The 26,655-nt window shown below is 46.1% G+C and overlaps 1 protein-coding gene across 1 annotated transcript in view; it reads left to right on the plus strand.

Annotated features, from left to right (window-relative positions):
• The first annotated feature begins 3,005 nt into the window (after window positions 1–3,005).
• The window catches only part of ITGA9 (integrin subunit alpha 9), a 236,129-nt gene continuing 212,479 nt past the window's right edge, over window positions 3,006–26,655 (plus strand). The window contains exons 1-4 of the mRNA XM_068405193.1: window positions 3,006–3,175; window positions 11,406–11,533; window positions 12,783–12,889; window positions 19,710–19,833. Coding sequence (XP_068261294.1) covers window positions 3,006–3,175; window positions 11,406–11,533; window positions 12,783–12,889; window positions 19,710–19,833 — 529 coding nt within the window. The remainder of the gene's footprint in view (window positions 3,176–11,405; window positions 11,534–12,782; window positions 12,890–19,709; window positions 19,834–26,655) is intronic.

Raw genomic sequence — 26,655 nt, forward strand, 5'->3', positions numbered from 1 at the left:
GGGTCAGGGACCAATTAAGCAACCTGGATGTCCATAAATCCATGGGCCCTGATGGGATGCACCCGCGGGTGCTGAGGGAGCTGGCGGAAGTCATTGCTAGGCCACTCTCCATCATCTTTGCTAAGTCATGGGCAACAGGAGAGGTGCCTGAGGACTGGAGGAAAGCGAATGTCACTCCAGTCTTCAAAAAGGGCAGGAAGGAGGACCCGGGAACTATAGACCAGTCAGCCTCACCTCCATCCCTGGAAAGGTGATGGAGCAACTTGTTCTTGGTGCTGTCTCTAGGCACATCAAGGATAGGGGGATCATTAGGGGCACTCAGCATGGCTTCACCAACGGGAAGTCTTGCTCAACCAACTTGATAGCCTTTTATGAGGATGTTACCCGGTGGATAGATGATGGTAAAGCTGTGGATGTGGTCTATCTCGATTTCAGTAAAGCGTTTGACACGGTCTCCCACAGCATCCTCGCAGCTAAACTGGGGAAGTGTGGTCTGGATGATCAGGTAGTGAGGTGGATTGTGAACTGGCTGAAGGAAAGAAGCCAGAGAGTAGTGGTCAGCGGGACAGAGTCCAGTTGGAGGTCTGTGTCTAGCGGAGTTCCGCAAGGGTCGGTTCTGGGACCAGTTCTATTCAATATATTCATTAATGACTTGGATGAGGGAATAGAGTGCACTGTCAGCAAGTTCGCTGATGACACAAAACTGGGAGGAGTGGCTGATGTGCCGGAAGGCTGCGCAGCCATTCAGAGAGACCTGGACAGGCTGGAGAGTTGGGCGGGGAGAAATTTAATGAAATATAACAAGGGCAAGTGTAGAGTCCTGCATCTGGGCAAGAACAACCCCATGTACCAGTACAAGTTGGGGACAGAGCTGTTGGAGAGCAGCGTAGGGGAAAGGGACCTGGGGGTCCTAGTGGACAACAGGATGACCATGAGCCAGCAGTGTGCCCTTGTGGCCAAGAAGGCCAATGGCATCCTGGGCTGTATTAGAAGGGGTGTGGTCAGCAGGTCGAGAGAGGTTCTCGTCCCCCTCTACTCTGCCCTGGTGAGGCCGCATCTGGAGTATTGTGTCCAGTTCTGGGCCCCTCAGTTCAAGAAGGACAGGGAACTGCTAGAGAGAGTCCAGCGCAGAGCCACGAAGATGATTAAGGGAGTGGAACATCTCCCTTATGAGGAGAGGCTGAGGGAGCTGGGTCTCTTTAGCTTAGAGAAGAGGAGACTGAGGGGTGACCTCATTAATGTTTATAAATATGTAAAGGGCAAGTGTCAAGAGGACGGAGCCAGGCTCTTCTCAGTGACATCCCTTGACAGGACAAGGGGCAATGGGTGCAAGCTGGAGCACAGGAGGTTCCACTTAAATTTGAGGAAAAACTTCTTTACTGTAAGGGTGACTGAACACTGGAACAGGCTGCCCAGAGAGGTTGTGGAGTCTCCTTCTCTGGAGACATTCAAAACCCGCCTGGACGCGTTCCTGTGTGATATGGTCTAGGCAATCCTGCCCCGGCAGGGGGATTGGACTAGATGATCTTTCGAGGTCCCTTCCAATCCCTAACATTCTGTGATTCTGTGAACCATCACGTGCCTACACAAGAGGTACTGGACCTGGCCCCGTAGCTCCAGCTGCCTGACAGAAGAAGCAGTTTCCGTCATATCACAGTTCCTGGCCCCTCTGCTCTTGTGTTTTCCAGGATCTGCTCTGCTTCTTCCAGTGCACTGCCTCCTGGATGAGAGGAGGACGTGGATGTGGAATTAAATAGCCAAAGCCAAAGCTAACAACAACAAATGAAACTCCTAATTACCTCTGAAGGGAGCGTTTCTTCTCAGAGATCCTAGTCTTGATCCTCAAGAGGGATCTAAACATGATTTCTCATGAATCCTGAGTGCTAAAATTTATCGCTTTTTACTGAATAATATAAGGATGGGCTCTATGGGCCCAGGGGTTTTCTAGAATATAACTCCGCTCCCCTCCTCCTGCAGGGTGATACGTCACCCTTGTCTTACCCACTGGAGGAGGCTGTTGTCTTGCCTTTGCTCTTGCTCATCTTTTATTACATGTTTGACGGATTATTTTTGCTCTCAGGTAGTCTAACTATTAAAATATTAGAGTAATTTTTTTCAGCTTTTACTTAGCCACGAAGGTTGCTGCTTCTTCTTCAGGCCTGAAGGACTTATGCCAGAAAACATGGGTCTGATTTTTTTTTCCAAAGTATTTTCATTCCTGCTGCCCTGATAAAACACACCACCTCTCCTCACAGCTTCCCTTTCCCCAGGTACAACTCCCCTTCATTTCAGCGTGACAGGAACCAGGCCCTTCTCCCTGGGCGTGAAGCGTTCCTCTCCACGTGCCAAATTCAAGTACTGCCAATGGCCCCAAACGAACGACGGGAGGCAGAACGGGTTCCCCCAACACCCCTTTCTGGCCCTCGGCTTTGTGGCTTCCCTCTTCTCCCTCCAGACCCGTGACGGTCACCACTCCAGGGACACGTGAGAACGGGGGGGAGATGGAAAATGAGATGAAGCCACAGCTGAAGGGCTGTTGCGTGGAGGAGGGGGGTGCTGAGGGGGGGCGGCGGGGCCCCGCGGGACACCCACGGGTGCCGCGGCGGGAGGAGCCGGGTGGGAGAGACGAGGAGGGCGCGTTTCGGGGCACGGATGCGGGAGAGCGGCGCGGGGCGAGGCGGAGCACGCCGTGACCCCCGGCGGGGCCGCCCTCACCGGCGGGAGGCGGTGGCGGGTCTCGCCCGCGGCCGCCAGGGGGCGCCGGCGCCGCGGGGCCGAGCGGAGCGGACGGGGCGCGCAGTCCCCGGGCGTCGCGGCGCGGGGCACAGCGAGCGACCGGGCCGGGCCGAGCCCAACCGAGCCGAGCCCCGCCGCGGGGCGGGCACAAAAGCGCCGCGCCCGACCACGCCGCTCGGGAGTCGGCGCCGGGGGGCAGCGGGGGCTCGGCGGGCCGGGGCTCAGCGCTCAGCGGCGCCGGGACGGGCGGCTGCCCCGGGGCTCGCAGGATGCCGGCGGCTGCGCGGCGGCGCGGAGCGCGAGTGCTGTGGGCGCTGCTGTGGGTAGCCCTGGCGCGCTGCTACAACGTGGACGTGGGTCGCCCCGTGGTTTTCCAGGGCCCCAACAGCTCCTTCTTCGGATACTCGGTGCTGCAGCACTACCACGACAGCACGCGGTGGTGAGTAGCGCGGGGGCGGTGGGGCTGCGGCGGGGCGAGCGCTGCCGGGGTATCTCCCGCAGCCGGGGAGCGGAACCCGTGCCTCTGCCCCGGCTGCGGGGGCTCTTCCCCGCGCACTTTCCGCCCCGTCCTGCGCCCGGTGGAGGCGGGTTGTGCGCCGGGTGGGGTTCACCCTAACGTAAACCGGGGTCCCCCTGTTCGGGCGGTGTGTTAAGACGGGGGTGTCCTTTCCCGGGCTGGCGGCTGGCGCTCGGCACGGTGGGCTCGCTGTCCTCAAGCGCCAGTGGTGCCTGGTCTGGCGGTTTGGCGCTTTGGAGCGGCCCCGCTTCCTTGGGGGAAATATTTAGCAACTCATCTCCTTGACAGCAAACGCACGGGGTATGAAAGATGAGAGGTCACGCCGAGTTAAACGGGGAAAGTTTTAGTAGCGGTAACCTGCAGCGGGAGCAGCGCGTTTAGCATTGACAGGGCTCATCTCTCCGTGCTCCGCCTGGGCAGGAGGAAAATCCCTCCGGTGACTGGAGAGACGTTTCCAAATCGTACCCTCTGTGCGCCCGCTCTTGGCGTGAGGGGCCGTAGAGGAAATGTCTGTGTAACTTTTTTTAAAAAAAATAAGGAACAGTGATAGAAAGTTTGTCTACATCTCAAAAAATTATGCAAACTGGCAAGCTGCTTGTTTTTCCTGTTGACTGAAAAGAGCCTTGGAGCATAGTCCATCTCTCTCTTGTCTGGGTCAGAGGCTCTTTGTTAGAATTAAAACTGATTTCTCTTAATTGGACCTAGTTGATGTCATCTGGTGCACTCCTAATGTGAGTAGGAGCCACTGCTGCCAATAAACGTCCACAAAACTTGTCTTTATCTCTTACACTTAGATATGGCCCGACAACTCAGCTGTTGATGTTGGAACTGTGCTGCACTGTGATATAAATAAATGTATTCATGCTGGCATCCAGTTCTTTAAAAATGAACTTCTTTCACACCCTTTAGTTCACAAGCAGTTGTGTGCTCTGGCTTTCTCGACAGTGGCTTTCATGGAGCATTCATTTTTAAGGACTTATCAGAAGACCTCATAGAGGAAAAGCGCTCTGGGAGAAGAAAAGCTCTCAGTTTAAAGCAATGCTTAACTTTGGGTAGGAACCTACAAAGGATGCAAAGGCTGAAAGCAACTTGTGTTCGACACAAATTGCTGGGGATTCACAGTGGTGTGAATGAAATGCTGATCTAGTGAGGTATAGTGGGATGAAAATTATATTATTTGTTGCTCCTTGTGTGGGTGTCTATCATTCTGATCAATAACATGAATTATCTTCAGATAGCACCTGCTGGTGTGATTTTTATTGAAGGGGAGGTTGACCAGGGAGGATAGTCTCCCACATATCCCACTTTGCTTGGAAAAGATGCTGCACTAGCAGTGTTGGGTGTCTGTGTGAAGGCAGCTGTCTACAAGAAGTCTGGTGCTCAAAAGTAAAAACTCCAGTTATATGAACTCCAGTTTTCTGAAAGTGGAGCTTCTTCATTGAGCCTCGACTATGGCACCTGGAAAAAAAAAAGTATCTGAGATCATGAAGTGTTTTTAAATAACAGCATCTTAATATGGTCAGCACCAGCACTGTCAAAAATCATGAGGGTGGGCTTGTCACCACTGATGGGAAAGCTCCTCTTTTTATTGTGGAACCGGGGAGTTTGTTTTCATGGGTGCTTCAAAATCCTGTGCCAAACAGAGGCTGGGGTAACAAGTTTGGGAGATATGTTTTTTTACACTCTCCTCGATTCTAGTTTGCTACGTGCAGTTGTGCTCTTAATGTGTGTGTGCAGCCTAAAGGTCAAGGGACAGCGATGAATCTCTCTGCTGTTAAAATGCAGCCGCCTTCCAGTTTTCTGAAGATGCCATCCCCTGTACTGGATGGGCATATTCTGAGTGCAAGCACGTTTTTTTGCGCAGTGCAACTTAATATCAATTTTAAGTGTTTAACTTATTTGTTCTGGAAAGTGTAAAAGATCTGGCCCAACTTCCTTGACATTCAGACCATCAAAGGGCTGAACCCTTGTCAGTGCCTTTAGCTATGCCCACTTCAACAGGGCATAAAGGCTTGCAGTATTATATTGTACCCTTTTAAAACTGTATTTATACTGTACAGAATCTTATTTCTGCCTCCAGACATCACTTTGGAGCATAAAAGTCTCTGATTTCCAGTTTAAAGTGATTACCAGTTGCAGGTTATTGAAATACAAGATACAAGCCCAGTTTATTGGATGAGTGCAGAGGGAAATGCTTAGTAGAAGCGATGACATTTTTCAGATTTGTCAGGTTTTTGTGTATGAAGCTTTTGTGTGCAAAGCTATAGAGCTATTTCCCTAACTGGCAGGGTGATTTTTTTTTTTTATTTTTTTTTTTTTTTTCCCTCTCCCTTGTCTTTCAAATGTGATATTCTGGGGAAAGGTTGAAGTCTGTTATAGGGAATATGTAGTAAAAATGTTTTTTATTCATCCCATTGTAGTATATAGCTCTGCTTAATAGTCATAGGGTTATTGTTTGGTTTTGTGCATCAGTTTTCTTCTTAGCTTTGTAGCTTTTTTTTTTACCCAAAGAAGAGTTGTGATTTCAGTTTCTCATGCCCTTTTGGCCTGTACACTACAGTGGGCAGTAGTTAAGCTAACTTTAGACAGTAATATTTTGGGAATTTATGGCTTGCCTGGTGAGCTGTGCACTATGTGAGCCTGCAAAAATGTGATTGATCATACCCGAGGCTGATAGGGCTCCCACCTATCTAAAGTTATTTAATGTGTTAATATGCTCCCAAGTGTTTGAGAGTGTGATCATGGTAGTTCAGGGCTTCTTGCTCTGAATATTGGAGCCTGATAGTCACCTCATATACTTCTGATCATGCAAGCTGCTTAGCTGAAGTGTGTTATTCTCAGTAGCCCATCTCTGTGTGTGTATATATAGTCACTGTTTTGTGTTAAAATTGTATCTATAATGGCCAGCTCTTCAACTTCAGTGTTTCAGCCAATTATTTACCAACACCGCGAAGGCACCCGTCTACATTATCTGCTATAGACCTGCATGTTTTCAGTAAACCGATTCAGGGTTTGGTGATTCTTGAGAATTTATATGAGCCAAATATTCTTGCAGGAGGAAAGAAAGGAGGGGAATATTTGGTTTGAAGTATTATATCAGATAAATGTGAATAGTCAGGCTGCTACACAGTCCTTGACACAGAAATTATAGTGGAATATAGGTATTCAGCCTCCACTGCAATAGTGGAGTAAGTCAGTGCCTTTGACCTGTCTGAAATAATAATTGCAATGATGCTTCCATTTAGGAGTTGTTTTTGTCTCAAGAAAAGTTTGTCATCACATATGTGCTGAGGTTATTGTATTTCTGACAATGTCTCCTTTTCCTTCCTTAAGCGGGTTTCATGGCTGTAAATCTTGAAAGATTTACCCTATTACCTGTCATTGCCATTTTCAGCTGAGTAAGGAACCAGGTGGCTGCTTGAGTTTGGGGCAGAGACAAGCTGAAGTGCTTCTGTTCTCTGGATATAATTCTGAAGCTTGAAGTAAAGACTCAAAAAGTGACCAAGAATGTTGCTTTCTCTGCTTTCCTTCAGACAGTTTAAAAATAAACAAATGTCAATTTTTGCCCTAATAAAAAATGTTAATAATGTGACATCTCTGATTGTTCTTTTTTAAAATACAATGTTACTTTATCCCTCTCCCTTCCCCTCCCTATGCCCCCTTCTTGCTGACACCCCCAAATCCCTCAGCAAGTCCAGGGTAACAACTTTATCCCTTTCTGGCAACACGATCTGGCATGAAAAAGTAATGGAGTCAGTTTAGCTGCATGGTGTCCTGCTGTGAGTTTTACAATAGGGAATGAGTCTGGTTTCTGTGCTGTTGCTTCATTCCTTCAGCCCTGCTCTTCACCAGGTTGCGCTGCCACTGAAACGTGAAGGCTGTTCTGCATCTCAGGCTGATGGATATGTGTTGTTAGTTCATCACGTACTTGTGTGCAGCCAGAAGGAAGACGTGGGAGCAGACTGACCCCTTGGAGGCTGGGTGTTGTGTTAACGATGCTGCGTTGCATAAACGATGTAGTGATGCTGTAGGTGCTGCCATGGCATTTTGGGGAACCTGGGCTTGCTGTTGTTGGTCACAGGTGATCCATCTGCCACTCAAATAACAGCCCTCCTGCTTCTCGCCCTGCACGTAATGGATGAACCACTGGGGTTTTTATTTCAAGGGCTTAGCAAGTGACAGAGACCTTTCTGAAGGGAAGAAACTCAACTGGGATATGCTGGTGGTGCACCCTCCTCTGGTCCTGCTTTAGAAATCTCTGTGGTATGCAAGGATATTTAAAGACTTTTTTCTCTGCCACTTAACATTGCAGTGAGGTGAGGTACCTACACTCCCCAGTCCTTGAGCTGTGATTTCCTAATCGCTGCTGGCATGCTGTAGGCTCATGCTTAATGTGCTTGGCATCTCTCCATGCCATCGGTCAGCTCGACACTTTCGTTCACTGTTCCTTCTGCTAAATGCAGCACTTTATTTTCAAATCTGTATGTCCTGAGGGTCAATCACCAGCAAAGTGATAGTTACTGTTCTGCAGGAAGTAGTTTTAAGGAGGTGTGGATTTCCCTGTGGCCAAAAAAGCTTCTTGTCATTCATTAATATTGGCTGCTGTGGCTCCTGCAGTGGGATGGTTTCTGGCCACGCAGCTGTGTAGTTGTCTCCATTCAGATGAGGGCATTTGTCCTTGATCATGTGAGTATGAATGCAACAAGAGAAGGTTAGATGGCCTCTCTGCTTACTGCTCCTCACATCAGTTTAGACCCCAGTACTTGGTTCACAGAGCTCTGTGCACATCAAGCAAAAGTGACCCTAAAATGGCCCGAAACCCCACTCCTACTGCCCTCGGTTCTCTTCAATGGAAAGTAATCCCTTTCTCTTGACGGGGTTTCCCCTTCAAGGTGTCTTCATGCAGCTACTCACAAATATCCTAGGGGCTTCCTGCAGAGTATTGTGGTTGTGGTGAGAGCCAGCACTCATTGATAATCTCTGCAAAGAGTACTGCCCACATCATAAGCCTTTTGGCAAAAAGCTGGAGCACTGCCGGTGCTTGCTTGCTGGCAACCCAAGTAGTCCTATAGCAGCACTGTAAATCTGTACCACAAAATTAGGGTATTTTAAATGAGAGCTGGTTAAACTGCTTGGAATATGTTGGAAGGTTGCCTGATAATAGCAAGAGGACAGGGTTGTACTTCTGCTGGCTGTTTATGTATCTTCTGTGTTTATGCCAGGCAAGACTCCACAGCACTGAGATGCAAGAAGACTCCATTAGACAATAAGGCTTTGTTTCGAAATGTATTTCTGTTTCGATATGCTACTGGAGAAAAAACACCTTCTCTGGTTGCAGCGTTGTTTCATAGAAACTGCAAAAGATTTCAAAGGTGTTTTAACATGTAGGAGAGACACAAAACAGGCGTTCGTTTTGCTCGATGAGTCCCAAAATATTTGGATGGAAATGAGTCTTCTGTCCAGGTCTGCTGAAAGGTCTCATGACAGTTAAAGAGGTGACTTCCTACCGACAGTTAAAGAGGTGACTTCCTCCCAACAGTTAAGCAATTGCATACAGAAAATAATGAAAGAGTAAAGGACTCTTCTTGACAAAGGAATTCTTCCAGTCTCAAACCTTTGAATAAAACCGAAGTGGTATGTGGCAAATACCAACTTGACCAATCAAAAAGCATGTGAACCAACAGAAAACCTCCCATTTCCCTGAAGGTGGCCGTCTCAGGCCATGGGCAAGCATGGGTTGTGTCAGGTGGAACAGGAGATCTGCAAAGCTTTCACCTGCTGGGGTCTAGGTGCAAGAGTGAAAGAATGAGACAAGATCCTAAGATGACATAGTGTGTGATGTAGGTGAAATATCAAATTTGAATGTATAGACAGTCAGGACAATCCAAAATAGATTTGCTTTTGGCAAATGTCACCAGTTGCCTTTACTGGCTGCTTCCATCTGCTCAGTCCATATGAAGAACAGCAACAGACGTTTTATTTTTGAAAGGTATATTTGCTCAAGACAGTAATATTATCTGTGCCAGTAGCCTACTCGAATCATTAATTATCAATTTTTCCCACTCAGCTTTTTAAAGAGAGCTGAAGCATCTTTGCTGTTTGGGCTCCTTCATCTCCAGTCTTGCATTCTGCAACCCAAGGTACCTTGTGCACTAATTACTGAATCAAATTTACTTTTCTTAGGCTAGAGCAAAGCTTCTTTTAAACTGGAGGTCAATGCGGCGTACATTATCTTATTGTTATAACAGGTCATAGAAACAGTTTCTTGCCATTTGCAATTTGAACCTGTGACTCTTTAAGCTAGTAATATCCCCCCTTATTTATTTTTGTTAGACCTCATGAATGTCAATAAGTGAATGACACGCATTCATCGCCTGTGTAAATGAAATGATTGGCATTTGATTTTCTGCCTGCCGCCTGCCTGGTGGGATTTCCATTTGGAGCTATTATTTCAGGCTCCTTTGCGCTCACTCCCTGATGTGTGCAGGCTTTGTAGGTTTTAGCAACTTAAGTATTACGGACATTAATTCTTCTCACTTGTGAAAACATGATGTGTGTTGCAGGGTGCAGCCCCACCAAATTTCTCCAAATGGTACAGCTTAGCTCATGAAACCTAGGAGAAAATGATCACTTAATGTAGCAGTTTCTCTTCTTTTTGTAAATGTATTTCCCAGTGCCATGGGATGGTTTTTGTCTCATCCCACATCCAGGGAAGCAGGTATCACAGCAGGAGTGGAGATGTGCTGCTCTTTGATATAGACTGGACTCTGATGCAGGAGCAGCTCTTCCAGGTGGTTCAGGCTGACCCTGGACACATACATGTCTTGTGCCTCCGGTCTCCCTCTGTTTACTGGGATGGTAGTGATGGGTAGTGGTTGGTGATGGAACTTTAAATTAGAGGATGAAGGAAAAATTGTTTAAAACAGGGAAAGCTTCCATTTTGGGGCTGGTGCTGGGCTTTCTGTGCTGTGGGTGGGCTGTGTATGCGGACTGACTTTGCACCAGTAGCTCTTTGTCCCTTTATTGGGTAAACCAAGAACAGTGTTCCCTTGGTCGGCTGCTGCCTCCCAAGTAGCAGGCTGGGTCCCTGCACGCAAGTGCTGGAGGCTCAGTCTTTTAGCGACGGTCACCCTTAGTTCCAGCTCTGGGCTTAACTTCAGTGAGGATTTTGTTGGATGCAGAAGCTCTGCCCTGCCTCACAGTGCAAAGGTATTGGCAGGACTGATACGAAACTACCTGGTACTCCCCACCACCCTCCCTGGAGCTGGCCTCCTCCTGCTTAACCTCCCTCCTCACCCTCATGTGCCTAGATCTTGCTCACAACCAGGAGAGAAAGATTTGTCCCTTTAATGAAGGGCTCCCTTAATACTTGTGCTTCCCACGTAAACCTCCTCAAAGCATCCCTTAGGGCATGATCTGCTGCCAGATTGCTAAACAGTTAACTGGATCATAATGCAAGTGATTAAAAAGTGCTCACCATCTTTCAAGGGTATGTTAAGAAACCCTATGGTCAGAGCTGTGCATTGGTGCTTCCCAGCTCTCATGTGGGATAAATATTCCAGGTATAGTCTTCACAGCCTTAGTGGTAAGTGTTGGTTGATAGCAATGCATTGTGGAAGAGATTTGCTCCTGTGTTGTTGGTTGGGGCTTTTTGCTGTTGTTTTTTAAAGCTGTAATGGCATAAAATGTTCTGAGAAGGGGGTGTCTCAGCTTTCTAAACAAGCTTATTAATCTTTGTCTGGCTGGCAGGCATGCAGGTTCAGATTTCATCCTCTCATGGGGGTGTGTGTATTAGCTCTTCTGGGTTCTTAGATTGATAGAGATCTCATTAAAACTGAGGAAAAATGGATGCAGCTGCTGTTGTCTGTCCTAATACTTTCCTAAATGCTTGGAGGGCTGGGTTTGCTTTAAATGTGTTACACTCCTAATGGAAATTTAACTTGTTAAAGTATTTGTGGCTTCACTGGGGAAAAATTCCTTCATTATGGGTGGTGTTTTCAGTTTGTGAATCAATGTCATCATTTTACAAGGTTGCTGGAAAAAGTCCTTTTGCTGAGGAAGCTCTGGCAATGTGAACCTTGCTGATGTTTATTTATTTATTTTTCCTTTTGTCCTGAAATTAATCACTTTTTACTTTGCTTTTGGTTTCCAGGGTCTTGGTTGGCGCTCCCAAGGCAGAATCTAAATACAGCACCTCTGTTCAGTCCCCAGGAGCTGTGTTTAAATGTCGAGTCCATACCAATCCTGACAGAAGATGCACAGAACTCGATATGGGGCGAGGTGGGTAGTTATGATGCTTGGGAGGGAGATGAGGGGAACGAAAACAAAAACCATGCCCCAGATGGCCAGCAATCCTCTTGCCAGCTTCAAAGAGGCCCCAAAACATTGAGAGGGATTCATCAGCTTCTCCTGGTGGATTTTGAGCACTGGTAGCGAAGGTGTCATATTCCCTTCAGCATGACGAAATAGCATCCCACCACGTGCTGGTGTCCTCTCAGTGCCCTGCTTCCTCTCTTCAGTGAGTAACCAGGCAAAGGTGGATTTTTTTCCTTGCTTTCCCTAAGCCACTGTCTTTTCTCCACCTGCTTCAGTATGCCTTTGCAGCGTGTTGGTGGGTATGTGAGTGGTGGGAAGCGCTGCTGCCTAATCCAGGTGGTGCTGAAGTAAGGGTGCGTGGGATGACCCCAGGCGGTGCGGCGGTGGGTGCGTGATTAGCAACGTGGTGATCTGTGGGTTCCCTCATAACGCAGCAAATCATTCCTTGGATTTGCTTCTTGTGCTAAAGGAAATAAGTTTCTCAGTGAGGCCCATGCTTGTACGCTATTGCATGTGATCAGGATCAACTTTGGTTTCTCTGATGTACTGTCTGAGTCGGGGGAAGATGGAGTCCTAAACTAAGGCTCTGATCCAAAACCTCGTGCTGGATTCTGATGGAGAAAATGGAAGCCTTTTAATATTTTGGTTTTCTTGGTGACATGCATGTTAATGCTTTCTCTGCCTATAAAAAAGGCAGTTAGTATTCATCTTTTCATGACTGAGTCAAGTAGAGTTAATTTTTATGAAGGTTACATGTGTTAAAACAGTGTTTTGGCTAAGTGTGATTTGTCCTGCTACTGTAATGTAAACTGTCTCTTATGGATGTGTGAATATTGCCTGACAGGACTAAAGATTTAGGCCTAATTTTTTTAAGTGCCCCAGATCTCATTTTCAGGGGTAATTTTTGCTTTGATTGCATTCTGCAGGCAATCTCACATCTCTCCCATTGCCTTCAGTTGGATGGTTTATTCAAGTAGAACTGTGGATGTGCTGTAATAGCTGCTGGCTGTTTAGGACAGGGTCTGTCCTGTACTATGTATTTGTATGATGCTTAGTAAGAGTGAGAGCATCGCCCTGGTTAATGCATAGAAGAGCTAATAATGGGGATGAAAGGGAAGAGCAAAGCACTGTCAGGCAGATGTTTGATGATTCTTTGGTGGGTATTTTAAAACTCACGTCTCCTTGCCTTGCTGCCTTTCCCCTCTTTCTGTAGGTAATTCTCGGGGCACGATCTGCGGAAAGACCTGCAAAGAAGACAGAGATGACGAATGGATGGGCGTGAGCCTGGCTAGGCAGCCAAAGGCTGGTGGAAGTGTGCTGGTAAGTCCACTCTTTTCTTTGATCTCATTAAAACCATTGCTGCTGTCTGACTCTAATGCTAAACATGTCAGGATTAATGTGTTTGGCAGTGACTGACAGAGTCCAGCTTTACGGGCAGCAAATTCTCTAGTCCCGTCCTTCACGCGGAAGGAAAAGTGAGCCTCAGCCAGAAAGCTTTATTTATAGAGGAAGGACTTCAAAGCTGTCACACCTGACTTGTGTCACCCAAGGGCTTCCTCCTAAATCTGAGGGATTAAATCTTTGAACAGAATAAATAGAACTTTGGGAGGTACCTACTAGTTTGTTCTTTCTGTCATTTGCCTGTGTTTGTGTAGGGAATATGTATGCATCCATTTTCCATGAGCATATGTATTGTGTTTCAGAACTTGCCACGAAAAAAGTAAGATGAGTCTTTGTGGTGATATTTTTTCTTTATGTATATTAATTTTCCATTAACAAGCAGAAGAGTTGAGAGTAGACATGACTTAGTTGTGTGTGGGTGGCCTTGTTTTTGATATGGTTACCATGCAAATAGACAGGTCAAGGAGAGCAGATGTGATCATTATGATGTGGAATTTATCTTTGCAAAACAACATTTCCTATGTTGGGAAAAAAAAATCATAAATAGAGCTGGGCAAGCAGCTTTCTAAAATACATGGGTATATTATGATCAATAGTTGTCTGTGTTTACATCCGCGTTGGATTCTGACTGTCTACACAAGTGAGTCTGTCTGCAGGAATGTTAACTGAAGTAAAAAAAAAAAACCGCAACAAAATGTTGCGCATAGTATATGTGGCAGGCAAATTTCGAGCTCATATGAGGGTAACCCTGACAACAATCTAATTCTAAACACCACTGTTTGGGAGTTGGAAACTTGCAATATGACCCCATCTTTCCAGTAAGATAGGGGATTGCCCTGGCACCAAGCTGTCACAAAGCTGCTAGTGAAAAAGATGTTGTACGATGATTACTGTGCCAACCATCTGCGTAAGCCAAGTGGACAAAGCTGCTTCACTCAAAGGTTTTTCTTAATATGCCTTTAGATATCAAATGCTTACGACCCAAGTCCTTGCACACCAACTTCCCCATGGTCGGCAGCTGGTTTTTATACCTTTCTGTGATAGTACTGTGGTATTTTATCTGATTGTCTCTTTTGGTGTACAGCTTGCCAGTGCTATAGAGGCTGGCTGATGCTTTACTTTTCCTGGATGTTTTAAATGTGTTCAGCACTAGAGGAGGAGGGGAAAAAGAGGGGCATAAATAAAAGACACTGTAAACATGTATAGCAGAGCACAAAATGAAGGCATTCATGCTAGTGTAAGCAATTGATGTATTCGTGCTCCCTAATCTGTATGTGTGCTCAGAGTCCTGCCTGACAACTGAGGAGTAACTTGCACTGATCAGGTTAATGCTACCTTGAAACAGAGCATCCTCTCTGTTTTCCAGTCATCAGGCTGAACTAGACAAATTCTTGTCCCATTTTCAGAAGCTAGCGCATATACTTTTTTTTAGGCAATGCTGAGACATTTTTGTAAAAATGAGGTCTTAAGAATAATGGTTTTGTGTATTTTGGTTCAAAGGGGAATGGGTTGCAGCTGATGCTTAGGTGTCATCTCCCTAGATGGAAGCAGCAAAGGAAGGGAATGCTGATGGGGGGGAAAAAATCTGGGCAACTACCAAGACTGGGTTGGCTACTCGCTGGCTGAGGGGAGCCTACAAGGGTGAGAGACATGGGCAGGCTGTGAAGGCTTAGACTGGGGCTGAGGGGATAGAAATTTCAGACATAAAGCAGGTTAAAAGCAAAATGTAGCTAAAGTAAAATGCGTGGCTGGTGGTGTGCTTATTCTGGTGCAGCTTAAGCTGGTAAAATGTCTCCACAAGTTATGCTGATTTAAGGCAGTCCTAAACTAGCCCTCTGAAAATATTATACTGGCCTCGCCAAGTAGATCATGTCTGGATGCTCGAGGATGTTTAAATGTCTAATTCTCATTGATTTCAGTGAGACATTTATCACCAAAGCACTCTGTCTTAAGCTACTAATTAAACATCTGTGAACGTCTGTGTGTAGACAGAGCCTGGATGAAGGCATAAAGATTCCTTCTTGGATGGAGAATACCTGACTGTTTCAGGGCATTGTTACTCTCTGTTTTGAGACGCTTTTCTAATGAAAAAGATATGTGACTTTCCCATAAGCAGGTGGTATTTAGTTCGTGTGCTCTTGTAGTTTTAAAGACCAGGATTTCTTTAAAATGCAGCTGTCTCTGAAGCCCATGTGAGAAACTGGTGTTCTGAGAAGACGTGTCTGAATGTGTTTGGAGCCACATCTGCCGATTTTAGGTTTTGAACAAAATTACTAGCTACCTCTTTTGAGCGATGCCCAGTTAGTACTATGTGCAGTCTATATTGTCAGGCATTACAGCTCTATCTACTGCATCTCTTCCAGGGATTCCTTTAAGTCAGAATGGTATCTTTGTGCTCAAGAGCCCTGGATGGGTATATATTTTTTTTTGCATAAATACAGGTAGTCACTTTTTAAACCCATGTGAACTATTCATGCTGTTGACGTCCTGTGTTAGAGGAATTAGTCCCACAGCTTAACTGTGGATTATACAAAGAAGTTGTTCCTTTTGCCTTGAAACTGCGTAGTGGCTTAAATTTCTGCCTTATCAGCCTTCCCCAATTGCCTGATAAGAGTACCAGCTTCAGTGGAAAGGGGCAGTAGGGAAGGTGAGGAGTGTGCAGAGAGGCTTTAGCTGATGTTGGTAAAGCCCATATTGTGCCAGGATGTTACTGAACCAGAGTTTTATGTTTGTATGATGGATGAAATAGAAAAGCGTCGAACAATGAGGATTTAAAGAAATAAAGAAGTAAGATTAGCTAAAAAAGCTCAATTTGCAGTTCAGTGGCTTCCTGTCCTCGGGTATGCTGTCAGTCAATGTTTGCATTAATCTAAGTGCTGCAATAATACAGCTGAGATTGCCAGCTCTTTACAAACTGAAATGACAAAAGTCCTCCTTTTATTTTTGTTGAGAGAGGAACCGGTGACAGTGCATTATGATTTGGAGATATGCCACATCCTTCAGTCTTGCTCTTCCTAAATACCTGCCACATCTGTCGTTACTCTGTTTGTTTTTTTTTTTATCAAGTGTTGCTATTTTTCATTTGAAGTAGCTGACTTACTGGCACCTTCAGTGATTGTGTATGTGTCTGTAAAAAAAACCCATCGCTGCAGCGAAGCCGAAGTCGTCCTAGCGAAGAGCAAACCAGCAGTGGTCTGACAGTGGCACGTTTGAGAAGTCCCTTGTTTGGACTCTATCTTTAGGAGTCAGCAGAGGGCTCTATAAGGACCATGCATTCAGGTGGGGCACTCGGCCACTGAAGTGAAGTCTGGGTCTCTCGTGTTGCTTTTCCTATGATGCAAAGCCGGTGGCTGTTGTTCAATACAGAAAAGAACAAAGTGGCTGCAGTTCTGAAATGGCCTATTCATTACACTGCAGTAATGCAGTGTCTGCCATCATTAGAGACCTCTGTGTGCTTTTCCCAGAAGCGTTTTATTTTGCTTCAAGGGTTTACATCCTTTCTCCCCTGTTGCACAGTAGAGCTGGAGGCTGTGCCCTGGCAGCAGCTGCTGAGCACCAAAGTGTGCTGATGGCCTCCTTGTTGCACAGGTGCACATCTGTGGCTTGCATCTAAAAAAGGGTGTAAAGCTGTCAGTTGTTTGCAATCACCTGTCTCTGTTTACCCTGCACCCAGGGCTAAACAATAACCCGTAGTTCTATCACCCAATCTCTCCTCCCCAACTGAGAAAGGGAATTGGGAAAAGGAGGGAGACTTGTGGGTTGAAATTTAAACAGATTTAATAAAATAAGAAAACCAATATCAATACTAATACGAAAGACACAAAATTGTACTTATCTCATAGAGTGATGGCAGGTCCCTCCAGAGATCACAACCATTGAGTAGAGAAGGGAGAGCAAAGAGCCCCAGCCACCCCAAGCAAGCTTTCCCATTTACAGTGAACTTGATGTCAATGTTATAGAATACACCATCTCCACAGGATCAAGTTCAGTTGTCTCATCTCTGTTCCCAAGACCTCTTCAGACATGTGCCATCAAAGAAGGAAGGTTGTAGCCACCTTTCGTAGCTCATCACCTTGCTTCAGCAACATTGAATAATGCAGGGACTCCGTACTGTAATACAACTAAACATTTTTTTGGGAAGGCAGGAGAACCAAAAGCAGCTGTGGACGAGCTTTGCCATGGCTGAGAGACAAATGTGCTAGTTCCTTGGCTTCAGAGAAACTAGTTTCAGGGAGTAAGAGGACTCCTCTCCATTGGGAAGATGTCAAATTCTGCAGCTGTGGCGTGGGGGAGTCTGGGGAAGCCCCTGCTGAGATAGCCAAGGTGCAGCTCATCTCTTAGAGCTATTGTTACGAGCTGTCCACAGTCTCAGGCAGTCAGTGGTAAACTGTAGTGTGCCTGAATATGCAGCATGCTGAAGGTACCAAAATGTGATCATTAAAAAAAACCCAATCCAAACAAAAAACAAATCCTAACAGATGAGTTAAATGTGCCCAGAATTGCTAAACTGAGCCCATAGCCTCTGGCTGATTTTGAACACATTTCTTATGCAGCAGCTCCTTTTTTTTTCCCCCTCCTCCTTATACTGTTCTGTCTGTCTTGGCCTCTGCACCTCACTCCTGAGCAAAGCCTCCTGCCTGTGATGAAATGCTGCTGCTCTCCCAAACTCTGTCGTTTGTGCTCCTCTGGGAAAGATTAGTAGGCTAATTTACGTGATTCTCTTGCAGTTTCCAAGATATAAGATGTCAAGGAATTTACAATATCATGATCCTTTATTTATCTTTCCATAATTTTAAAAAATACTCTTGGTCTGTTTCTGTTTGAGTTTATATCCGGAGTTGGGGTTGACTTAACTGTCGCTTTAATGGTATGTGTCTTTATGGTACTGTCTTTAAAAGGGCTGTGAGTGTGTATATTTGTACTCACAGCACAGATCCATCAGGAGAGAAACTATTTCCTGGTTACTCTGAAAACGAGTGTTTCATGTGCTGTTTTTTTTTTTGTTGCTGTTGAATTTTGGATGAGTTGTGCATTTTAAAATTGTAACTGAGTTTCCTTAAAACAAGTGAGGGAGTCCCCAAAGCTGCTCTTTACAGGACTCCCCACGTACGTTTGGCTGTCGAGCAGAGTGCCATCAGAAGCATTCTTTGTGTCATGGGTGGCAGCCAGTGCCACGCAGTGCAGTGCAGAGCTTTCCACGGCCCCCAGAGTCCCTCATCCATCTGCAGTAGGCATCTTCAGGAAATACACGCTTCTCGTTGAGTGGTGGAAGTTAGGAAAGCAATAAATATCAAACTCCAAATGCAGCATGGCTAGCAGCAGAGCAAGGCTTTTGCACAATTGGTTTTGCTCTGTTTCAGTTTGAAAAATGAAAGTAGTATTACCGTTTTATGTCTTTCTGGGGTTAAGTATGTGGGAAAGGGCCTGTGTTGACTGCTGGATTGAATTTTGAGTTTCCTAGTGGCTGATACATTTCCCAGGTCCTTTACTGGATAGGTGACACAACTGTGCCTGGTTTGTGGAGTGTTTACTGTGAGATGCTCCCATGGGCAACATGCTCAGCTCTGAGCTGGTGAGGCAGAGAAGTGGGGGTAGCACACAGGGAAGGAAGAGAGGGGGTGTCTCATCTGGGGAGGACAGGGTCAAATGTGGGGATCGTGAAGGGGACCGATGCAAAGTTTCCAGGAAAAGTTGAAAGTATGTGGAGATGATTTGTAGCGTAGAGGCTTCTTTGTGTGCATGGGACCAAGCCTTAAATGGTATAAATTGACACATGTATACTGACTTCAGTGACAGACCAGCTGGAGATATGGCCTGGCATGTCCTCAAGTTCAAAGCCCTTACTGTTTCACATTTCATCTCCCTTTATTCCAACTAACCCCTGAGCATCAGACGACTTGTGGTTTGTCTGGCAGCAGTGCACTGTTAACTTTTGGAGCAAATGTGTTCTGAGAACTTGTGAACCAGGCTCCACATCATTGCTTGTATGTGTGCTTGTGTGTGGCAGTTGAACTGAGCAATGTGTCTTGGTGAGACTGGTTTAGCTCTGGTTTTGCAGCGTGATCTTATTCTTCACTGCGAAGGGAAAGGCACCTTGATCTCTGCAGCTCATCTGCACCTTGACTGATGTTGCCACTCTTGTTGCCACAAAATCTCGGTCATTTTCACTTAAATTCATTACCAGTAAGCAAGGCCCAGCCCTTCCATCACCAAAACCAAAGTTGCCTTCCCCAGTGAGAGAAGCCTTTGATTCACACATGCATTCTCTGGTGGGATAACCTTCTAATATGGTCTTAGTAACTTTCTGAGTCTTAGCATCAGATCTGATCCTCTTATGTAAATTCTCAATGTCTTTATTCCCATTTCCCCCCTATTTCTGGTTCATCTGGGTTCTATCAGTGCATCTTTAGTTTAGAAAAGCTTCACTGGCCATGAGGATTCACACGCAGTGAGAGATCTTGAAATCTCCAGCATGGGCTCTGTCTTGCTTTGAGACCTGTTTTCCCAGTCATGCACACATGAAGGCTGAGATCTGAGCTACCAGGTCAGGCAGTGTCATGAGCTGCATAAGATAATAGTGAGAAGCTACTTGATATAGAAAGAGCAGGGTGTAAGGGGAGGACAGTAGGGCAGTGGGGAGAAGGTGTTGCTGAGAGGTCCTGTCTGTTCATGCTGTGCCATGGTCGGAAGGCTCTCCTGTGACTGTGGGTCAATAACGCACGTGATATGATCTGTTTAGGCATGTGCACACCGCTGGAAAAACATCTACTACGAGACAGAGTACATCCTGCCCCACGGCTTCTGCAACATCATTCCCCCCAACCTGCAGCCCAATGGGAGGAAGCTCTTGCCCTGCTATGAAGGTAAGGGGTGTGGGGGCCGGGAGCGGGGCTCCCCTCCCTTGCTGCTCTTATTTTACAGCTGCTGTGTTTTCCCTTTATTTCCAAAGCCATCCACAATAACCCTCACTACTGGTATTCTTTTTTTTTTTTTTGGTAACATACAGATGCCTTGCGGCACAGCTCGGGTGGAGGTTGGGTTTTGGATGAAGTTGGGACAGTAGCAAAATGACTGAATGGGTTTTGTGGCTTACTGTGTGTGGTTGCACTTTACTAAAGGAATAATACATTTCAGAGCTGTGTTTTTGAGGCAGCAGCTCTCTCTCCCTTATGTGAATAATCACTAGGTATTGATCTGAGCTTGGCCTTTCATGCTTCGCTGCAGCACAGAGTAAAAATCCTGAATTACATTGCAGTTGGGAACCAATTTGCCCATCTTAAGGAAATATTTTCATTTTTGTGTTTTGATTTATCAGAGGACTAGAGGGGGGTGGGGAAAGGAATGCTTAACACCTTGCTCATTTCAGGGAACTTCTGCAGCCGTTTATATTAAACTGTTTCTGGTGCTGTAAGGTGTCTTGATCCCTGTTTGGATCCTCTGAAGGTCTGGGTTTGGGGGCATGGAGAGGGAGGGCTCCAGCTCTGAGCAGTGGGTGGCTGCGCCTGTTGATTCTGCTCCAAATCTCAAGTGTCAGCGTTTTAATTTTGCAGCAGTCTTGTGCATTTGAGACTCTTGTATCGTGTTTCCTTTCCTAAAGATTTCAGAAGACATTGTCTCCTTGGCCAAGAGCAATTAACTAAACTAGAGGCTTGAGTGTGTTTTTAGGAAGAAGGTAGGGTATCTCTTAAGATTTCTTGGCCTTCAGAGAAATGCTTAGGGGGAAACACCACCTTGGTTTCTCCTGTCTGTCCTGGGCATCGTATTTCCCCTCTCGCCCGTAGGAGCCTGAGGAGGTGTGGGGGTTCAGAGGACAAGGTGCACCAGGGTTTGTTGTGGGCAAGACCTCTAATTTATTTATTTATTTGCTCTTATTCATTCCCCCCCCCTTCCCAAGTTGGCGGCAGCCAGCAGCAGGCTTGCCGCTGACATTAGTAAGTGGGAGAGGGATAATGCGGTGGATGTCCGGGCAATTTTCTCTGCTGCTGGCGAGCGACCGTGTCCCAGCTCGGCAGCCCATGAAGCCAGCTCTGTGACAGACCTGGGTCCGCTTCATGCCCACTCTTTCTCCTGAGGCATCTCCTCATCTCCCTCTAGGCTTTGGTAGGGGAGCTGCCACTGCAAACCCGTGCACCTTCTGGAGACAGCACACACTCGTTCATTGAGCGTTTCCCAGTCCTGAAATTGCTCATTATTTGAAACGTGAGGGATTTTGAGTCTCTTGATCCCACCATGCCAGCTGCTCTGCAGCAGAATACGAGTAAACCACGTAAGTCTTCCTGTTGTAAGCACTGTCTGTATTTGTCTTTTTTTTTTTCCTTGTTCCTGTCAGCAAAATCAGGATAAGGCCTCACACTGAGGTAATGCACTGAAAATAATCTGATATTAACTTTATGGTCAATGCACATGTGTGGACACACTGCCAGGGCTCCCTCTGAACCTGTGTCGCTGCTCCTGTGCCACCTTAAAGGCGACCCTCCTGAAGCTGTGGCAGGGAGGTGGTTTCTGGAAGAGACGAACGGCTTGTGTTTTTCTGTGCGTCATGTCTTTGGAGTAAAACTGCTGGTAATCTGACAGGATATTTGCCAGGAATTGCTAGAAAATAGAAATGTGTGGGCCTAGTACACGCAGAGCAGCCAGTGGAAAGTTGGCAGGGCTGGTGCAGTACGACGTTGGCTTAATTTCACTCCATGCTAGAGTGAAAATTGGAGGTTTGGGACTGATTTTCTTCCCCTCCATCAGACATGAAATCACAAAGTATCACGAGGGATGGCTACATTTGTTTACTTCTGGATCTTTTAGGTTTCAATAAAACAAGCTCAAAGAGAGAGATAACCATAGTATGTTATGCAGACTGGTTAATTTTTTGAGGTTTGCTGTGAAATAAGATTGTAGACATCCTTGTAACATTTTTTCCTTCACTTTCTGGAAGCAGCAGAAGAAATTCTTCTCCACTGACACCAAGGAACAGCCGAAAGGGGAGCAGCTGGGAGTCTGATGGGGTAATAAATGCAGCGCGTAATGCAGCTAGAGTGCCGCTACACCGAGAGCCTCTGCAGCCATCACCAGGAGGCTGCCAGATCCATGGCTGCAAGCCCTGCACTGGGGAACGTGCCTTTGACCACTGAGGTCGTGGTGTCTCGTCCTTCTCTGGGACTTGCCGTGCGTGAACAGGTGCAGGCAGTCCCATGCTTGTTTCCAGAAGCCCTGTCATTAGCACAACTAAGGCAATAAGCCCCGTGAGAGGCTGGCACGGCTACATGGTCCACAACCAGAGCTGGCTCTTGCCTAACTGGCAAAAGGTGCAGGCCAGTTGAGTGCACATCAGCCTCCACCCATCTCTGCGTGCGTGTGTGCACCTCAAGATGGATTATTAGCTTGTATAACAAAAGTCTTGTGCCAGAAAGGGAGAGGAGTCTGACCTTGGGACAGATGTAAATGCATATGGTATGTTTTCTGTCCACATAAAGCAGGCTTAATAATTAAAGGACAAAGGAGGAAATGGAAATTTCCTGACTGGATGATAGTGGTGCAACAACATTGTAGTCTCAATCCATCTTATTCTTGTCCGGCTTCCCTGAAAGGGCTGACAGAAGTCTGGAAGCGATTCAGAGCTAATGAGAACAGCAGCAAGCCTAATAGTTAAATACAATCGCTCTGACTAGGAATTAATCTGGTTTATATGAGCTGGATGTCCTTTGTGGTATAGCTGGTGTTTGGAGCCACAGTCTTCCAGGCAGTGCTTTCACTTGGTTATTTTTCCTGTAGTTTTAATGGCCTTCCAAAAAAAGGGAGCTGCCTGTTCATTCCCCCGATGAATTCATTTTGCAAAGAAGGGTGGCCATGTCTGCTGTGAGAAGCAGCCCAGCTGATGGGGGGAGCTGGGATGGTTTCGTACTCCTCTGTGGTAGGAGTTTGGTGGTGGAGGTGGGGAAGACTGATGGACCCTTTGGTTAGTAAAAAAGAGGAACAGCACATGCTCACATGCCTCGCCTCCAAAGGGATAAGCAAGATTTCCCACAGAGTCCAGACCACACTTGGTTTTCTGGGAGCCATCAAAACATCCCTGCTTTGTGGTACAAACCCAATACCACAATGCTAGGTCAGAAAGATTGCTACTGTTTCATTGTAGTGTAGTGAAACACTGTTAGATAGATAGGAAGAGGCTCCCAGTGCAAATGATAGTTTACTGTAACTGTTGACTTTGCTTCCATCTGTGAAGATGGTAGATACGGGATTTTATTGCACTGTGAAGCTTATGCTGTGTTTATGGCATTGAATTTTGCTTAGAGACTTTTAGGGGGGTTTGCTAGGAGAAGAAATTGAAGAGCATTTGCCTTCAGACTCATCACACATCATAGCTTATCCTTTTTGTATGTATATTGTTTTTATCCAATTACTACTTCCTCAGCCTTATTTCTCTTATAACCTGAGATCGTCATGGCTGCAAACACTACCGTCTTCTTCTTATCTTTTTTGCTTTATGTGTTTATTTATGGCACGTCTTCAAAGTCGCAGAGGCAGCCACCTCTTCCAGACTCAGCCTCATCTTACTGCTTTGCTATCAGCTGTTGCCGCAGCAGTTAGTTTAGTGGCTTGTGGTCTGTGTAATCGGGGGTGCACAGCAGTCTTCGGGCAGACGAGGAAGAACAATAAAGAAGTGTAAAAACAAAGGATCTGTTCATGACAGCAGTTATTGCCTGGAGCTACGCGGAAACTACCGAATCCACTGTATGCCAGATTTAAACCTCATGCAAATGTTGCTATTCAGGTGTGCAAAAGCTGTGAGCTGACACAGTGACTGCATGGTTTCCTGCTGGTTGATCGTTTCACTGCATTGATGGATGGATGGATGGCAGTGTGGTAGGAGTGACAAGTGTCACTGCTGTGCACTGAAATGGAGGGCGGGTAGAAGCAGTCTTGGTTTTCATGCCTTTTGGGCTTATCTGCAGCTTGGGAGAAGCAGACCTACTCTAGGGAGGAGGTAGAAGTCTTATGGGGCTGGGATATGACAGTCCAGGACATTGGGTGCTGCTCTGGGCTGTGACCCTGATTGCATGGCTGGAAAGGAGACCCACCTGAACATGGAGGGGGGCATACACTGCTGCAGATGGGAGTTAGGTGGGCTGATGTGGAGAGGTGGTTTTGTGCTGCAGACTAGGAGCCCAGAGTCTGTCTGGGCTGGGCTCCTGGTTCCCTGGGCAGGACTGCCTCTGTCTGGATCCCTCCAAAACGTCGTGCTGATCTCTGCTCTGTGTCAGTGGAGCTTTAAACACTCAAATAGCTTCAGTGTCTGAGGTGTTTGGGCCTCCGTGCTTCTGTTTCCTCTTGCAAAACATCACTAAAGCTGTTTTCTCTCAAATGTGTTAGGAAAACAGGTTAATCGATATGTGCGATGTGCTCAGATCCTGTAGTGATATGATGGAGGCTTGATACCTATAGGGAGGAAGGAAGGACGGTCATTGCTTTGCATCATTGCTGTGTGTCATGCTGCACTACTGTAATGAATCCATTTATTCTTCTTCTGTAAGCTCTGTTTTTTCATGAAAAGTATTGTCAGGTATTTATTCAAGTCAAAATGTTTCAATGTCTTTTCTTCAGTTCACAGAAGTACTGGTTATATCCAAACTCCAAATTTACTTGAAATGCTGCAATCCCACCTATCCACTGTTACAACCAAAGAATAACTAGTTAGTTAAGTGAAATGTAGGGCCATTAGTTCGAGCAGATAGTACTGGCAATATAAGCAACTTAAAAAACACTGAACATCACAGAAATCCACGAGCAATGTCTGTGAAAGTCTGAGCTTCAGTGGACGTACCAACTCGGCTTATTGTACAACCATTTAAACCACCAAATCTTTCTTATGCATTGCAATTAATAATAACTTGGTTCATTTAAAGGATAATTCTTTCTTCATTGCCTGACAATGAAAACAATAATGTGTGTGTTTCTGTTCCTTTTCTAACACATATATTGCAGATGAAAATCAGCTGTGTTGTGTCCTCTGATGTTGGGGCTTTTGTTTCAAGTTACTTAATCTGAATTTAGTCTCTCTTTTTTTTTTTTTTTAAAGTAGGCAAAATTATATTATAACAAAACAATGCTGTGAATGCAATAATTTTTTTGACTTGGTTGGAGAAACGGTTTAATTTTTGTGCACGTATTTTTTTATCAGAAGAAAATCCTCTTTTTATCCTAAGAAACGAAGCAAATTTGCGTGTTTGTTAAACACAAACGCATGAAGTTACAGATCCATCTACCACCCTTGAATAGCGGCCTTGTTCCATTGCTAAAGCTGCTACCGTTCCTTCTCCTGTCCTCCTGTGGTTTTATGTGCCCTTGGTTTTTCTTTGCAGCTGAACTCACGGGACAGCTCGTGCGAACACTGGATCACTCGCACCCACAGGCGCGTGTGGATGGGGCCTCTTGGGTAGCTGGGGTTACATGGGACGATGGTTTGGAGATGTTCAGGCCTCACCCAAGTCTATGGCAAAGCTCTAGTGGCTGGGGAAGCCACCATCATGTTTCAGGCTTTTACATGTTGCTGAATTGTGAAAAAAGTTCTGGAAAGCCTGTTTATAAAAGAAGAGAAGGAGAAATTTGAAAATCCAAAGTAAGAAACAAGTTTTATTTGCCTCCTGCCCCATGCTGAGGCATTGCCCACAGTTACGTCGTTATTCACCTGCCCTAAGTCTTTCACTGTGCAAGTTAAATATCCAATGGCATTTTTCTTCTTTTATTTTAAAGCAAATTGAGACGTGTGTTTTTTGAAGGAGACACTTAAAGAAACCGTGAGCCAAGCATAATACAATTTTATAGGGAAGCACAACATTTTAAATCCATCAGATTGTCAGCAGGCCCCACTTGCACCGGTTGTTTATGAGCCTGACACAGAGAGCCATCGAGGCTTGCTCTCAAAAGAAATACATGTGTAAGAAGTCCTCTCGCCTTGTGTCCCAGACGAGGGGCTCATTTGGCTTTTAAGAGGCCATGCCCTGGCCTGCGTGATGAACAAGATCTAGCAGGGACTGTGGCCTTTGGTGCCTGAGGGGCTGGTGGGTGCTGTGTCTGGCGGCAGGCTGGGGGCCTGGCTGGCAGGCTGGGTCGGCCATGGCTGTGCGGCCTGGGGTGGCTTTTCAGGCAGGGCACGGTGCTCACTTGTGCTGCCTGAGCGTCAGCCTAAGCCCCTCTAGCTCTCCATCAAAAAATATATATACATCCTGTAAAGTGGGATTTAGGAAGGTAGTCTCTAAAGCCTCGAGCTCTGGCATTACAAAAGCCTCCTGCCAAGTTTAGCAGGTAAGGCAGAAGGATACTTCCAGACCTCCAGGGCCACAGTGGTGTCCTGGTTGTGCGGGCATAAAATTATAGAGTCATTTTTCTGTTACGTTTTGGTTTAGTTTGTGGCCAGCTATGGTATGGTGATCAAGGCCATTAGCAGTTTTGAGTTAGCCAGGTGCTAAAGCTATGAGGAGCAAAAGCCAGGGCAGCTGACCCAGGCTGGCCTGCAGATGTATTCTATACCATAAATGTCACGTTCACTATAAATTGGAAAGCTTGCTGGGGATGGTTGGGGGCTTCCCACTGCCATGCTTGCCATCCCTGGAGAGTTTCACCACTACTATATGGGGTAAGTATAATTTTGTGCCTTTTGTGTTAGTATTAATATTGATATTGATTTTCTT

This window comes from Nyctibius grandis, chromosome 7 (assembly GCF_013368605.1).
Source record: "Nyctibius grandis isolate bNycGra1 chromosome 7, bNycGra1.pri, whole genome shotgun sequence".
NCBI classification, from domain to species: Eukaryota; Metazoa; Chordata; class Aves; order Nyctibiiformes; family Nyctibiidae; genus Nyctibius; species Nyctibius grandis.